Raw genomic sequence first — 17,729 nt, forward strand, 5'->3', positions numbered from 1 at the left:
GCGCAGCGACACCTGCTAGACCTGTCATAGGAACATCCTAAGTGCAAGGGCCACACTTTCTTCTATGACCTGGAACAGTTTGGATGGAGCTTGAGGAACAGGGCTCCCCAGCAAATGAAAGTCCCTCTTGTCTCAGATACCGGACACAAAGAAAGCATTGATACAGTTCAGCCCTGGCTGCAGCCTCTAACTTTTCCCTTCTTGGACTTCCACTTAGTCCCTAGCCATGAATGTCTAGGTTTGAGTCGGGAATCTATGTGTTAGTCCCCTTGCCTCCATCAGCTAAGATGACCTTTTACCTTCTCTCCCTTCTGGTTTGGTCTTCATCAGCGCCTCTTCCGGGAGGTTGCTGTCCTGTCAGGCCACAGTTCTGTAGCGTCTTACACAGGTGCACCAGCGTAGCTGAGGAACCCCTCTTGATAGCAATACCCACACTGTCGTCTGACTGCAGGCAGTTCTTCCTGACGTCCTGTCTTAGGAGACAAAGCAGTTTTACTATGGTCAGTGTTGGAGAGTGTTCACTTGGCAGATTGAATTTTGCCTTCTTTCCCTCAGTTTTGCTCCTCTTGATGCCCATTACAGTTGATCACAGAGGAGGAATTCATCCTGTATCCTTTCATTATTTTAATTAATTCACTCATTCAGTAGACACTCATTGAGGGGTCACTGTTTCTTAGTTATTGGATTGGAATAAGGAATAGGATAGAATCCTGTTTAATTATAATATGTATTATAATTTAATTTCTAATACATTATAATACTATGTTAATTATAGTATAATATACCATGATTATAATATATTATAATTTACTATATATAAATGTGTGTGTATGTGTGTGTGAGATCTAGTAGAGATGCAACATGTACAGCTAAGGGAGGCCCCTAAGGGCTCTCTACAGTTACGAGTTATAGAATATAGAATAGGAAAGTTTTGGAAAGACTTAGGAAAACAGAATGTGATTTCAGTGCAAGTTGCCTTATGGTGACTACAGAAGTCAGTCCAAATCCTGCTGCATTTTAAATCCACTCTTTCTAAACAGAAAAGGAGAAACACCTTTTATAGCATGAGCTTATCCTTATAGTCAAAGCAGTTCCTCCAGTCTTAAGACTGGAAGACTCGGCTAATCCTCTCCAACCCCCATGGTGGTTCCTGCTGCTGGAGTTAGAACTGGGTGGCTTTGAGCTGTTCTGTTACCTTCATAAATGAATAGAGCGCTTCTGTTGTGACCTAATCCCAATCTTGTCAAGAAGAATTACCATGAAGTTTACTTCAAAATATTCCCTTTTAAATTAGATGAGTCTTCAGTTAAAAGAAAGAGTTTGGCCAGGTGTGATGGTGCACACCTTTAATCCATGCACTAGGGAGGCAGAGGAAGGTAGATCTCTGAGTCTGAGGCCAGCTTGGTCTACAGATCAAGTTCAAGGACAGCTAGGGCTACCCAGAGAAACCTTGTTTCAAAAACCAACCCCCTCCCAACAGAAAGGAAAGAAAGAGATTGCCTGCGTGTGAAAGGCTAGGGGTTCATGTTGCTCCACTTCCAGCTGTGGGAAAGGCTAGGGGTTCATGTTGCTCCGCTTCCAGCTCTTAGGATTACACCCCAGGTGTTGTACATGTGAAGCACTTGTTCTACCACTGAGCTGCCCACACCCTGATACCAGTTTTAACTGAACTCTTAATCCACTGCCAATGTTTTCATTCATATGTACTGACCTAGAAAGTGACCTTTAAAGTTTTTTTAATTTACTAATATCTTTTTGTATATCAATATCGATTTTCTCAAAGCCTCATGATTGAGTCTCCTGCTTAGTTTCTGTTGCTTGCTGTGATTTACAACAGCTCTTGTGATTCTCCATGTAGTGGCTCCATTTTCATTCTGCAGATAGTACTGAGGCCAAGTGACAGAATAAAAGCTCACAGGATTGAAAAGTGTTTTACTCCCACATGAAAACAAATCTTTGTCTTGCTCTGTTCAAGAACCACTTCCCGCCCCTGCCTCATACCCCAGGGAAAAGATTTAAGGGTTCAGGAGAAATACAGGAGAAAGAGAAAATTAAGAGAGATGACAATAAGTGGTTTGCCTTTTCTGTGAGGCTAGTTTGTACACCAGTTTACTTGATCCAAGGGTAAATCAAAACGAACACTATTGGATGTAGTCCTCTGGAGAACACAGGACTCTGTGCCGAGTGTAACAATGGTTCCCTGGTTCGTTCTGTTGCTGGAATCGTTGTTGACTTATCTTCTGCAGCAGAAGTTGATACAAATTCCTTTCAGCTTCCTTGGAGCATGTAGGATGAGGGTTTATACTTCACATAAATTTATGCTTCCCTGACAAGGTTGACACAAAGTAAAAGCAGGTGCTAGTGTATCTAGTGTAGAATTGGCGAACTACCGAAATCCAAGTGGTCCGCAGTAGCTGTGCTGACCAGCTTCCTTTGTGGGAAACTGATAAAAAAGATGTAAAGTACATGTAAAAAGAAAAAAAAAACCAGAAAACTTTGCTGAATGATTCAGTGAATAATACAAAATTGGTATTTTTGAATATTTTCGTTTTGAATATTTACTAAGTCATTTTCTTTCATCAGTTTCTAGAAATTGCTTTTAAAAAATATGTCCTTCTTTCTGCTTACAATACAGACTAAGGGCTGCTAAGGGAAGGGTTGAGTGTCTATGGACTTTCTGCATGTGATTTTAGAAATAGATTAAGAAACATTTAGAAATGTTTCTTATACGGAAACATTTCATTGGGGCGGGCTTACAGTGCCGAGGTTCACTTCATTATTGTCATGGTAGGAAGCATGGCAGCCTGCGAACACATATGGTGCTGGAGAGGAGCTGAGAGTTCTATATCCAGACCCACAGGCAACGGGAGGAGAGAATGACACTGGCTGGGTCTGGCTTGAACATCTGAGATCTCAAAGCCCACCCCCAGTACACACTTCCGCCAACAAAGCCACATCTATTCCAACAAGGTCACACCTCCTAAATAGTGCCATTCCCTATGGACCTATGGGGGGCATTTTCATTCAAACCATCACACTTTCTTATATTCTCTTAATAGATTCTTCAGTTTGAAGATATTATGACCAATCCTTTCTACCGAGAGCGCTTTGGAACATACATGGAGCGAATGGACAGGCAGACTCTGATTGGCTTTTGGGAGTCTGTGGAGCACCTGAAGACTGCTAACAAGGTAGTGTGTTTGCTTCAAGGAATAGTAATCACTAGCTAATGGATGCTTGCATGCTAGGCAGTGTATCACCAAGTCAGTGATGCTTTAGGATACGTCTATCTATGTGTGTGTGTGTGTCTGTCTGTCTGTCTGTCTATCTATCTATCTATCTATCTATCTATTTTTGTTTATTTGTTTTTGAGACAGGGTTTCTCTCTGTAGCCTTGACCGTCCTGGGACACTTTGTAGACCAGGCTGGCTTTGGACTCACAGAGATCCCCCTACCTCTGCCTCCCAAGTGCTAAGATTAAAAGCATGCACCACCATGCTAGGCTTAAGATAAGTATATATTAAAAGATCATTTTACATCACTTTATTATAATTCAGCCCATTATGGCAAATCGGATTGCATTGCACCGTATCTTTATAGAAGGTACTTTTGACTGAATAGTCAAGGGAGAATATTTACAAGAGTACCAAGAGATTAGATTTCATTATTTTAATGAAGCATAAAAATGTGTACCCATCCACGTTGTTCTTATGAAACCTTGGCCTCGTAAGCCATGTGGATCTCATTACCATGAGCAGTCCTCTCGCTTTTCCCTCTTTTTGTTTGTGCTGTACACTTTTTACAGTAGTTTTTTCCTTTTGTTTCACATAAAATATGATTGAACAAAGGAACACAAACATTTTCAGTTTCAAATGCCTCTCAGAGCAAAGAAGCCAATATATTATGCGTTGTAATTAGTAAGTTCTCAATGCATATTTTAGAATTGAAGAATGTCTGTACATGCTTTGTATAAGTAAATATATCTAACTCACACATGTGCCATGTATATTATATTGGCATATACCATTTGAGTGATTCATTGACATAGTGCAAAGAGCATTGAATTTCATTTCATATGAATGTTGCTAGGATAGAAAACCAAACTAAGTATCTGATTTATCACACATTGAACTAAGCAGCTAAATTCAGTCTTGTGTTATTTTGAAATCTCAGGATGACTTTTCATTGCTGATTCACAAGGCACAAATTACCATCTGCTACTCAGCGGAATCACTAGCCTTGACTCCAGCTGGCTTTCGGCTGCTCCCAAAAGAATATTGTAAAGAGTGATCGAAAGAGTTTTCCCAAGCTCCTGACCACAACTGGAAATAGCTTCCTGAAAGTAGCTGTTGTTAGTTCTGACAGTCGGATAAATGAGCCGTGTTCATTAGTTTATGTCTTTTTATGACTGTGGGAGTTGCTGTGGTGTCCCTGGAGCTGAGGGAGCACCCCTGGAGCATGCGAGGATCCTGTGCATGGGGAGAGAGAGAGGCTGGTATTTCTGCAGTGCGCAGCAGTGACCCCAGCGTGTTCTCAGGACTAGGCTGTCTGCTGTGACTCAGGGACAGGGCAGCTGCTCTGCAGCATCCCATCTGGAGAATACCCGCTGTGTTTTTATCTGTGGTTACTCTGTTGGCTTCTTTGTGGGCTGAGAATTTGTTTCCATGTTAGAGAGGTGAGCCCCTCATTGTTACATCAGATAAAAGTCAGTGAGACTGTTCCTAAGTCACGTCTCTGTGAAGTCGAGGATGTGTTGCGATAGTAGAGCTGGTCTTTTTCTTCATTTACTTTCCTGTAGCATTTTGAGATATTAACTGCTCAGTGTAACTGCTCATCTTCAAGAAGTGGTTTGTTTCAAGGTCTGGTACTTACCCTGAATGTGAATGCAGAAGGCTGAGACCCTGAGTTTACAGTTCTAGGATGTATCTAGATACTGTCCTCTTAGCTTCAATATGTAGGGGATTTAGTGGAAAATCATTTCTCTCAGAGACAACATTCCTTTTCTTCCATTTTTTTGTTTTGTTTTGTTTTTGGTGTTTTTGAGACAGGGTTTCTCTATAGCTTTGGAGCCTGTCCTGGAACTCCTCGCTCTTGAACACCAAGCTGGGCTCGAACTCACAGAGATCCACCTGCCTCTGCCTCCCAAGTGCTGGGATTAAAGGTGTGTGCCACCACTGCCTGGCTGAGACAATATTTTCTACCTATCTCTCTCTTCATCTTCCTGTCTTTTCAGAATGAAATTCCACAGTTGGTTGGTGAAATTTATCAGAATTTCTTTGTGGAAAGCAAAGAAATACCCGTGGAGAAGTCACTTTACAAAGAAATCCAGCAGTGTCTCGTAGGAAACAAAGGCATCGAGGTGTTCAGCAAAATCCAAGCGGATGTGTATGAGGCGCTGCGGGACAGGTACTACCCGTCCTTCATCGTCAGCGACCTCTATGAGAGGCTGATGAGCAGAGAGGAAGAACAGCGGGATGCACAGCCGACTTCTGACAAGGATGAACTGGTGAGCCGTGGGCACCTTCACCTCCGCTCTTCTGTGCCAGCTCCTTTTCTTGTTATGACCAAACCCCTGCCAAAAAGTTAAGGGAAGAAATGTTTGAAATCATTGAAATGTAGGAAAATGCCGCTCCATGATAGAATTTGTTTTAGTTCATATGAGCAGAGAAAGCAAACCAAGTTGTCCCGCAGCAGGTGCAGCAGCAGGGGCGACCTCACTGAGTTATTCCTGTGGTGGCCCACGGTGCACCCAGAAGGACTGTAATTGCCTGTAACATCCTCACACATGTGCATTGCTTTTCATGAATGCACTCACTTGAGGACAAGGTGTAGGATTTTGCCATAATGCATATATGTAAATGGAGACTGCTCGTTTGTTCCTGGCCGCCCAAACCCAAATAATTACACAGAAACTATATTATTTACAACACTGTTTGGCCAATAGCTTAGGCATATTCCTAGATAGCCCTTACATCTTAAATTAACCCATTTCTATTAATCTGTGTATTGCCACTAGGCTGCGGATTGCCAGTGCCGGCATGTTACTCCTTTGGCAGCTACGTGGTGTTTCCCTGACTCCGCCTACTCTCCCTCTATATCCCTTCCATCCTGGTTATATTCTGCCCTGCTGTAGGCCAAAGAAGCTTTATTCATTAACCAATAAAAGGAACACCTATACAGAAGGACTTCCCACATCTTAGATATTTACATGTAATAAGCAAGAATAGCCAAAAATGAAAACAGCTTGTTTTTCTGGAATCAGCAATACTTTCATTTAATTTAATTTGCTGTTTGCTACAATTAATTAAAAACCTTCAGGAAACAATCTGGGAGGAAGTTAAGGAGAAAAGATTGGAAGAAGAGTCCTGAGCATTTCCCTGCAGTGTCCACAGATGGAAACTAAGTAATCTGTTGTTCAATAGAAAGCCAAGGCCTTCCCGAATCACACTGCAAATGCTGTTTACCTGTAAAATAGATGTTGGTTTGCATGATACATTTTCAGGAACAATACTGAACAGAGTGCACACTGGAACACTTCTAGTAGTGTGGATTTGAACACTTTTAAATTCATTTTTTTCATACAGCATATTTTGATCATGTTTTTCCCCTCCCTCAACTCCTAGATCCTTCTAACCTCCCAATATACAACTTTTAATCTTATGGTGTCAGTGTCTCCACCCTTCCCCAAAACAGGAACACCAAAAAGCAAGGGAAACACACACACACACACACACACACACACACACACAGGCAAAAGATCAAAAAGACAAAAAAAAATGCCCTAAACCAAACAAAAAATCCACCCAAATGCCACAGAGTTGTTAAACATGGACATTTTATTTGAAAGTATTTCATAGACCTGTTGGAAGCCTGGGGAGGGAAGAGAGAACATTCCTGCTGAAGGGATGGCAGGCACTTCCATTGCTTCCCTTTGTCCCACCGATTCCCGATTCGGGGACTGGTCCATGGGGTTCCACCCCCATTTCGGCTGTTAGTCATTTCCCTTCCTATGAGTCTGAACACCCGCTGCACTGATTTCGGATGATCCGATTCTTCTCTGCTGGGGAAGGAGAAAGGCACTCTGAAGATTCTTCTTCAGTATTCCTCAAGGGAATCTGGTGTTGGGGACAGCATTGTGCGTGGGTGAGAGGTGACTTTCTGTTGTTATAAACGTGCTGGCTTACTGTTTTCCCGGCAGGGTTCAGGAGGGGAGGCTGGGGAGGAAGCCACCGAAGGCAGAAGTGGGATTAGCGATCAAGCCAGCTTTGCTGTAAACAAACTTCGGGAGCTGAGTGAGAAACTTGAATATAAAAGGCAAGCTCTAAGTTCTATTCAAAATGCACCAAAACCCGATAAGAAGGTAACTGTCTTGCTTTCAAGGTTGTCTCTGAACGTTTGTCCTCTGTGTAAATAGTAGTTTCTATGCTGAGAGCTGTCAGCTTCTTTAAGAATGGTGGCCAGGAGCAGGTTTCTTTCTTAGGTTGTGCTTCCTCAACCTGGAGAGCCTCACAGAATTATGAAAACAGTGTTTCGCTAAAAGCCAAGAGGATTGAGAGTTTGAAAGTGTTGGATATTTCCCTATTGGTAGCAGTTCTGAACACCTGTTATCCTGGTCCCAAAGAATTTGATTCTTCTCATTACTGGGGAAGGGGAAAGGCATTATTAATGCTTTTCAGAAGAATTCTAGGGACTGGAGAGATGGCTCCGCAGTGAAGAGCATTGTTGCTCTTACAGAGGACCTAGGTTCAGTTTCCAGCCCCACATGGCAGCTCCCAACTGTCTGTAACCCTAGTTCCAAGGTACCTGACACTCTTGTCTTTCTTCTCCAGGCACCAGGCACAGGACAGTGCACAGACACACATGCAGGCAAACACTCATACATGAAAAATAAAATAAATATGTCTTTGAAAATTAACTTAAAAAGTTAAAAAAATATAGCTGGGCAGTAGTGGTGCACACCTTTAATCCCAGCACTTGGGAAGCAGAGGCAGGTGGATCTCTGTGAGTTCGAGGCCAGCCTCATCTATAGAGCAAATTCCAGAACACAGAAATGTGGTACACAGGTATATGTGCCACCAAATGTCCATAATATTGAGAAACCTTGTGTTGGGAAAAAAAAGGGAAAGAATCAAAAAACAAAAAACAAAACAAAGAGAAAAATATAAACAACTTGGGGCTGGAGAGATGACTCCATGGGTAAGAAGGGCTCACTTGTTGCTCTTGCAGAAGATCCAGGTTTGGTTCCCAGAGTCCACATGGCAGCCAACAGCCACTTTAACTCCAGTTCCAGAGGATTTGATGCCCTCTCTGTTCCCTGTGGGCACTGCATGCATGTGGTACATAGATATATGTGCCACCAAATGTCCATATACATAAAATAAAAATAAATCATATTTAAAAAAAATGTAAACAGTGGGTTAAGGTGCTTGCTGCACTCGTGTGAGAGCTGAGTCTGGATTCCCACACCCATGCAGAAGCTGGGCATGGTGCTGGCAGAGCAGGGGCAGCTCTGCTAAGACAGACAGGCAAATGCTAGCAGCCTGAAAACCAGGCAGTGTGCTCCCAAAATGATGAACTGCGGGTTCTCAAAGTAAGGCAGGGAGTGGTTGAAGAAGACACCCGAGTGTGCACATGCATGCATCCATAACACACACAACACGCACACACCTACACACTCTTTTCATGTAAAAAGCAGCTCACAGTTTGGTCCAGTTTTGCTTTGGTTTTGTGTGTCTTTAGAATCCAATGGGGTTTCTAAAGTGGAGGTGTGGTTTGTTCTCCATGGGTGTCCTCCAGCTTTTCCTGAATGTGCGGAGGAAAGCAACTTGTAGTTAAATAGTTTTAATGAATCATGTTGGGTTTCCATGTTTGGTACTTCTTTAATACTTTTTTATGACTATTCAAATAATTTCATAATAAAGTATTTCTGAAACAATATTGTAAGAAGATAGAAGCATTTTACCAACGTATAGTCAAAATATTAATTTATTTTTAATCCAGTCAGTGTTCAGTTGGAGCAGTGGGCTTTCTCTGAAGAAAGACACAGGCTAGACTCCTTAGCGCTCTCTCCAGGGACTTGTGTTACTTCTCTGGAGTTGTGAGGGAGAAAGGAGACAAGTACCGGGTTCCCAGAGTCATCCTAAGAATACATTTATTTCCCCTCGACACAGAGCCGTTCCTGTTAGTGTGTGGGAACGTGGAGGGCATCTCTGACATGATAGACAGAATCACCTGCACAGTGGACCGTGAGTCTGCAGTGCGGCCTGTTCCTCCAGAACAGTTGTATTGATTCTAGACTACTTCATTTTAAATTCAGATGTGTTTCTAGGAAGCCATATGAAAGATGAGTTGGAGAGTGTTCAGTGGATTATTTTCTGTTTGAGTCAAGAGACATTCTTTAGCCTTTCTTGAAAGAATTTCTAATAATTGTGGGCTAAGCCTTCTGAGCCCTAATCACATGAAAGGTTCTCAAGTGAGTTGGAGGCTTCATTGTTGTGATGGCTGAATTTGAACACTTCCTCATTTCCTGTTGAATCAACTTGCCCCTGGGCTGTGCAGGGAACCCTCCACTTCTGACCCTTGTGCTCAGGGCTGGGGCCTCCAGGAGGAGGCTCATCTGCCTTTTAAGTCATGCAGTTTGGGGACTGGAAAGATGGCTCAGGGGTTAAGAGTACTGACTGCTCTCCAGAGGACCTGGATTCAATTCCCAGCACCCACATGGCAGCTCACAACTGTCTATAACTCCCGTTCCAGGCGACCCAATACACATAAAATAAAGATTAAAAGTTAAAAAAAAATTAAAGTGGTTCAAGTTGGAAAATATAAAATATGTAAAATATGTCTGAGTCATTTTTAAAATTTATTTAATGCAACATTCATATCAAGCCTTCTAGGTCATGAACTTAGGATCTCTTTACAAATATTTGTCATTTTTAGTCATTTTATTGGTGTTGTATAGTTTGCATTATAGAACTCTTCCGTTTCCTTAGCTAATACTGGAGGATTTTATTCTCCCAGGTGCTGTTCTAAGCGAAGCCGCACTATTTTAGGTCGTCCGTCAGTAGCGTATAGGAGCACAGCTGATGCGTGTGTTGGTGTCTGTGCTGCTTCTCTGGCTTGCAGAGCCTTTGAGTGGTTTTCATAACTCCCAGGCTGTTTGTCTCGTGGTAGATTATCTCCAGGTTGAAGGATGAAATACTTGCGATAGAGAAGGAGTGCGCAGACCTCCAGCTGCATGTGGCGAGGACGGACTGGTGGTGCGAGAACCTGGGCCTGTGGAAAGCAACCATCACCAGTGCGGAGGTACGGCCGCAGCCGCGGGCGCTCTGTCTAAACCATAGCTTTTCCCTGGAGAATTAAGACTGAAGGTCGAAAGCCGTGCTCATTCTGTTAGCCCCCTTTGTCCGCGACCTTCCTTCCCTCTCTTTCCTCTCCAGTGTGCTCACGCACGAGGGGATACTGCCCAGGACTTCATGGTGTGGATCTGAGCTCACTCCACTCCAGCCAGAAATTTAGTGCTTTTGTACATTGAATTGTAAGCAACCTTGAGATAGGAACAGTTAATGCCCTTGGAGTACTAATTTTTTTTCTCTTATGATTGATATAAAATAGAAAGTATTTTTAGCAAGTTGGAGATAATAAAAAATGTAGCTCTTTTATTGTTCCATTTTGTTCAATTAGATCTCAGAAACTCTAAAATCTTTAGTAATGAATATTTTTTTCCTCTTGGTTATCTGATTTGTTCAAAGGATTTGAAGGGTACACATTATCCCCTCTCTTATCCATTTGTTTGATCAGTATATGTTGTATAAAATAATAGATTTCATTATAATGTTTTCATACACATGTATAATGTACCTTGATTGTTTTCGCCCTGATTGGCTTTCTTGTCCCTTGCTCTATCCCCTTCCATTTGACTACGGAATCATTCCTCTTAGAGGAGGCTGGGGTAGCTAGTCACGCCCACCATACTTCACACAAGTAGCAAGGTCGTAAGTGAGCACAAGATGCCAATGTTTTGTTTCTTTCAATTGTACTAATCATTGGTCTCATCAGCTTGACAGGCTGACTGTGAGGGAGCTTCAATCTCAAAATGTTGTTTACCTCTAGATATGGCAAACACACAGCATGTTCTCCAGGTGCTGCTCTGAAAGCCACGTGTGAAGGTTCTTTACGTGCCCAAGGGCACGTGTGAGCACTCCCATTAAACATGGCTACTCTGGCCATGCCCCCATGCCCCGCCTGTACAATGGAGTATCATTCCTTCCTCATACTGTGCTTGTGGGTGACCATGAAACCTAGTGTCTCTTTGCTTATTTATTCTTCTCTAATTTATGATATTAATTCAGATTTAGAATTAGTATAATTGCCCCATGGGTGTATCTGTGGGTGTGTGTGTGTGGGGGGGTAAGCTGGACAGTAAAGAACCCCCACCACAGTGGCTGATATCTACTTCCTATGCCACAAGGCCAGGGTGTCTGCACTCTGAGAGGAAAACAAAACCACAAGCATTCAGTCACTCCCAGGCTGGTTGAGACTATTGGCAGAGTTCAGGAGTCCCTGTTGTAAACCTGAGGTCTGGGCTCTCTTTTCTTGTTCATTTCTTTCTTGGGAATGAAGTCTTTCTGGCTTCATTTTCTATTTCGTAGCAGAACAAATGCTCCTTATGATTTAGCTCTATTCAGATGATCTCCCCCATTCTAAGATCTACTGTGTCACATACCATCATCTAATTGCCAGAGAAAGGTCCATCATTCTTAGAGTCCTAGAGTTTATCTAGCGCACTGTGCAGGGTGCACCAGAAAGAGGGTAGTTGTGTGTGTTGGGGGTGGGGGGAAAGGTCACTAAAATGCTTTTATATTGTCTATTTATTATGATTTAGTTGTCTGGGTTATTTGTTTGTTTGTTTCTTCAAGGTGACAGAAGAGAATGGCGAGCAAATGCCTTGTTACTTTGTCAGGGTAAATCTACAAGAAGTTGGAGGGGTTGAAACTAAGAACTGGACTGTCCCAAGAAGGCTCAGTGAGTTTCAGAATTTACATCGGAAACTTAGTGAGGTACGACTACTCATGAACATGGACTCGTGGTCACAGGGTGTAGAATTTCTGAGCATGAAGACCTTCAAGAGTTCACACCATTCATAGAGGAGAAGGGACTGCTCTTTCTGCTTGTCGTTGCCGGGCCATAGTGTTTTCAGCTTGACATTTGGAAATTACTCATAGATCAAACAATCTAGTCTACTCCAGATCCTTCAGGGCAGATGGTTGTCTGATTTTCATTATAAATTGCTGTTGAGCCCCCAAAATGTCAGAGACCAGAGATCTAAGGCACAGATTGAAGCTGTGATCTGTAACCTTTCAATGGGTCCTGAAATCAGTGGCGTGTTAAGGCACTAGGAAGGCAGAGCGTGTAGGATTTCATTGCATATACTCTAGGAGTCTGCAGAGTGGAGTGGATGAAAACATCCAGAGCCAGAGAGCGCAGCCGGCTCCTCAGATCTACACCTCCTGTCTGTGAGGATGAAGGGAGTTGATGCTATGGAGCAAGCAGAAGGATGTGTGGTCTGTAGGAAACACTTCTGTGATTCTGTTGTCAGTAGTAATGAGCGCTGCTTCACGTTGACTTACATGATATATATGATATATATATGATATATATGTAGATGCAGGTATTATAAGTGTGTATCATGCTTGTAGAATAGCATAGCAGGCTAGTGAGTTCCTGGATTTGCTAGTCGAGGGAACTGACTGCATTGCTTACTTGATTCAGCGTGTGTGCAGAGTGGTCAGAACCAGTTTGTTCTTCCCGCTTTTCCTCTGAGGTGATTTCTCTTTCTACTGAAGACAAGTTCCTTTTATCACAGCAACGAAAACCTCTGCAGTCATTTCACTTTGAATTCCAGGCCGTTTTTCTCTTGTTGAGAGTGAACACTGGGAAAGCCCTTCTTACTCTTTCGCCCATGAAAGACACGTTTCCTTTAGTTTTGTCTCCTGGGTCATGTCGAATACTTTTTCTTTAGGTGTAAGAATTGTTTATTTTATTTTTTATTCTTCTCTCCTATATTGCATCTCAGATGTGGTTTCCTCTCCCTCTTCTCCCAACCCCACTCCTCCACATCCCGTCTCCCCCAGATCCACTCCTCCTCTCTTTCCTTCAGAAAAGAGCAGACCTCCCAGGGATATCAACCAAACATGGCAGAGCAAGTTGTGATAAAGCTAGGCACATCCCATCTATTAAGGCTGGACAAGGCAACCCAGTAGGAGGAAAAGGATCCCCAAAATAGACGAAAGAGTCAGAGACAGTCCCCACACCCACTGTTAGGAGTCCTACAGGAACACCGAGCTACGCAATCATAACCTATGTAGAGCTCAGACTCATACAGACTCCCTGAGTGTGAGTTGAGTTTCCGTGAGCCTCTACGACCCCTGGTTAGTTGATTCTGTGGGCCGTTTTTATTGTGGGGTCTAGACCCCTTTGACTCCTCCAGTTCTTCCTCGTTCTCTTCTGCAGGATTCCCCGAGCTCTGCCTTATGTTTGGCTGTGGGTCCTGCATCTGCTCCCATCAGGCTGGATGAAGCCTCATGATGATTAAGCTAGGCTCCACTCTATGAGTATAGCACAGTGCCATTAGGAATCAGATTTCTAACCCTCTTAATTGAGGGCTTACTGAATAACAACTTGTCAAGTGCTTTTTAAAAATGGCAGCCAAACTGGGCGTCATAAATGCCGCGGCATTTCTCACTTTGACTGCAGTTTCTCTATGACTGTGGAAAGCAAAACATTTATCCCAGTGTAAGAATGACTCCTTCCCGTAGTTACTGGGTGAAGCTAGCACTGTGGAGACACGCGCTGCTTTCTGTGGGACAAGCCACGTAAAAGTAAAGCTAAGTGTCAGCTTAATTTGTTAGCAAAAACAAAAGAGGAAAATAAATTTTGACGAAAATGTATTTGCAAAATAAATGTTCTTAAAATGGTAATTATACCAAAGCATTATGTTATTTGAATGAAACTGTATAAAATCCATGTGTGGTTTTGTGACTGTCGTTCCCCATCTGGACCGATGGTTGGACACCTTTTTCCCTTTTCCCTTGCTACGCGGGTGCCCTGTCGTGAGAATCCTCTCGTGTGACATATGTAAGCAGTAAAAGCATATTTCCAATCTCACTGCCTGTTCGCGTCTCTAAAACTTCAGAGCGCTGCTACACGGATGAAATAATACACATCATGTATCGAGCACTCCACCTACATAAAGGAGGCCTGTTGTTGTTATTATTACAAATATTTTAGTCTGTGGTTTCTTTTGAAAAACAGTTACTAGAGCTACAATCTATGTTTTGCTTCCTTTTTATCCCCGCCCCCTAAAAAGTTAGAAACACATCTTCCAGTAGCAAAGCTTGTGTTCTGGGCTTCCTGTCCCTCCAGGGTCTCCAGCCTGATTACAGTGTGTGCATTTTAGCTGGGTGTGGTGGTGCATGCCAGTGATCCCAGCATTAGGCAGACTGAGAAAGGAAAATCACAAGTTCCAGGTCAACCCAGACTATGCTGTGAGAGTCTGTCTCCAAAGGTGGGGAGAAGGGCAGAGGAATAGATGTAAGAGGGGGCTATTTGATTTGTTCTAACTATAATTATAAACTTTCTTAAGATGAAAATGTAATTTCAAAAGAGTAACATTTAATCTTTTCCACCTACAGTGTGTCCCTTCTTTAAAAAAAGTCCAGTTGCCTTCTCTCAGTAAGCTGCCTTTCAAATCCATAGATCACAAGTTTCTGGAAAAGTCAAAGAATCAATTAAATAAGTTTTTACAGGTAAGCAAGTGGTGGACTTTGGGTGCTAAGGGTGAGACTGTCTTTGCCCCAGGAGCTCGCTAGTTTGCTGCTTGTTTCCTCTGGCCACCCCCAGTTTGTATTGCCAGCACCACACAGGTGTCCCCCATCTCTACACCTTCCCCACTCGCTGTATCCTTCGGGGTCAATGGCTTCCTTTGACTTGTTTCCTTTAAACCTGTTCTCTTACGACACTAGGTACAAAACATTTTTGTTGTCGTGTTGCTGATCTGTACTGTAACCACATTAGCTCACACATAAACTTGATTTATGGCAAGGTGTGTTGGTGAACACATTTAATCCCAGCGCGTGGGAGGTGGAGGCAGGTGGGTTTCTGTGAGTTCAAGTACTGTCTGGTCTATATAGTGAGTTCCAGGCCAGCCAGGGCTACATAGTGAGACTTTGTCTCAAAACAAAAACAAAAACCCATAAAATGAAATAAAACAACCAAAACCCTGTGGTTTATGTTCTGTTCTTTCTCCAGGCCAGATAAGTGTGGACATAACTCCAGGGCTTCAGCGCTAAGGACCAGTGTAAAGAGTTACATAATTGTATAAACAGTCACTCTTTTGAAAGAAGGGACACATCCCCTGCTGGGCAAGGGCACCATATCTGAACACAGCCATTAAAGGGTCCTTTGTGGTAGACATGTGTAATATACAAATTTATATAGGTTAAACGCAGATGAGTAAATTTGTCTTTGAAAAGTAGTAACCCCGGAGGTCTTGAGTGGTATGCAAAATAAAAATGTTATGACTTCAAGCAGCACCGAGCGCCATTTGCATACTGTGTCCACTGGCTAAGGTTTTCGGCACTGTGCCTTTTGCAGTTAAGACCTCTGAAAGTATTCTTACGTAGTGTACTTCTGAGATAAGAATTATTGTGTAGAATTATGGTGAAAGTGGGTCCATAACATAGTTGGTTCTGCCCGCCTTGCCTGGCTGTAGCTCGCAGCAGCCCAGATAGTTTTCTATGTAGCAGTAATTAGTTCTCCCCTTCCACAGAACCTGCTCTCGGATGACAGACTGTGTCAGAGCGAAGCACTTTATGCCTTCTTGAGCCCTTCTCCTGACTACCTCAAGGTCATTGACGTGCAGGGGAAAAAGAACTCCTTTTCCTTATCTTCCTTTCTGGAGAAACTTCCTCGAGACTTCTTCTCCCATCAGGAGGTGAGCCGGTCAGAGGTGGTCCCACTGTAGTGGATTCTAGGAGATAGTTCTTGAATGTTGTTTGAAGGAAGAGCTGTTTCTTGAAAGACAAAGGTTTTTCAATGGTCACTTTCACATTTGGCAGTTAATCACTTGGAAGAATTACAAAATAGAAACAGGAGGATAAATAACTAGGTGGGTAAGCGGACTGTAGACAGGAAGTGCTGTCTACACGGGTGCCTCAGGATGGTGACCAGAGCGAAGCATCAAGGGAGGAAGTTGGTGTGGCTCTGAGGTCTCAGGTGTGTCTGGGATAGTGGGCAGCTTATCACACTAGATTGGCAGGTGTCTGTAATGTGCAGATGGAAGATGAGGCAACGGGGTCATGGCAGGTTAGGGGGCCGAAGCTTCACTCTTGGATGTGAAGAACCATGGAGCATATTGAATCTGGAAGAACCTGGCAGCAGTGTGTATGATAAAGCAGTCACCGGAGAGACAGCAAACATGTTCAGTCTCATAGTCTGAACCTCAAGGTTAAGATATGTTTGGATTTTAGGAGTTGAAGCCAATTCAAGATCATGTCACTAATATTGTAAAGTAGCACCAGTGTGGTATTGTAACTCTTTAAGTTGCCCATGAAAAGTAGCTTTTATCTTCAGCATGAAAACATTCAACAAAGTTTAAAAATTGATTTCATTTGATAACTTGAGGTCTTGCATGGGATTCCAAATGGATCATGATGTAAAATCTACCATATGGCTAAGGGTAACAATGCACAGTTGAATATGGAGGCATGCATACCCTGTCTCTTAGAAATCTGGAGGAGTTGTGGTTTCCGATTTTGTGTGTGTGTGTGCAATTAGATTAAATCATAATGCAACAACAACAACAAAAAGATATGTTTGGACCACCTGTTGGGGCTCTCTAGCAAATTAGAAGAGACTAGCCTCAAACTTGGCTGCTTCTTAGTCTATTGCTAGATGGCACGGACTCTTTGTCAGGATGGTTTATTGAGGTGGCACAGGGAGACTATGAACAAAAGTGTGGTGCTTTATTTATTGCACTCTGAGTTGGGAAAGAAATGCCCACATCTCTCTTCAATCTCTGAGTGAACCCCCTGCCTCTGAAGCTCCTCTACCACCTCCCTTCTCCATGTCTTTTTAGACCTGGCTAACTTTCCTCCATTACCCCGTCTTAGGATACACAGTGACTTGGTGACTGTGAAATTGCTCTCTAACAGTGAATGTTGTGGCCGCTTCTCAGTGCTCACCTTCTCACCCTCTTGGAAGCATTTCATGTTCTGGGACCAGTGTGAAGCCAGGAAGCTTTGGAGAACCCCTTGTTTCCAAGGGGCTGTCTGACTGCTCACCTGATAACACCCAAAGACCTGTCATTAGTCTGGTAGCTGGTTCCACAAGCTCAACTTTCTTTTTTTCTTTTTTAAATCTTACTAAAACCTCTTCATACATTTCTATCATATTTTTCTCCCTCCCCAACTCCTTCCAGATCCTTTCCTACCTCCCTACCCACCCAACATCATGTTCCCCCCCTTTCCAAAGCAACAATAAGCCAACAAAAATCCCAGCTCCCTGAGCCTTAAGGAGAGAGATTTGATGAAGTCATCTCATTTAGGACTGAGTGTTCCAGTGTGTCTTACTCTCTGCACATTGTCCAGTTTTGGATCTCTGGGTTAATTACCATCACTGCAAGAAGGAACTTCTCTGATGAGGGTAGAGTAATGCACAGATCTCTCATTAGT

General features: G+C 43.0%; 1 protein-coding gene across 1 annotated transcript in view; it reads left to right on the forward strand.

Moving 5' to 3' along the window:
• Positions 1–17,729, forward strand: part of Snx25 (sorting nexin 25) — a 116,075-nt gene that overhangs the window by 88,759 nt on the left and 9,587 nt on the right. The window contains 7 exon segments of the mRNA XM_085680272.2: positions 3,060–3,191; positions 5,234–5,506; positions 7,199–7,360; positions 10,171–10,302; positions 11,916–12,056; positions 14,691–14,804; positions 15,827–15,991. Of these exon segments, the coding sequence (XP_085536398.2) occupies positions 3,060–3,191; positions 5,234–5,506; positions 7,199–7,360; positions 10,171–10,302; positions 11,916–12,056; positions 14,691–14,804; positions 15,827–15,991 (1,119 nt within the window).

The sequence above is a fragment of the Myodes glareolus genome, chromosome 23 (assembly GCF_982192425.1).
Source record: "Myodes glareolus chromosome 23, mMyoGla1.1, whole genome shotgun sequence".
Taxonomy (NCBI): Eukaryota; Metazoa; Chordata; class Mammalia; order Rodentia; family Cricetidae; genus Myodes; species Myodes glareolus.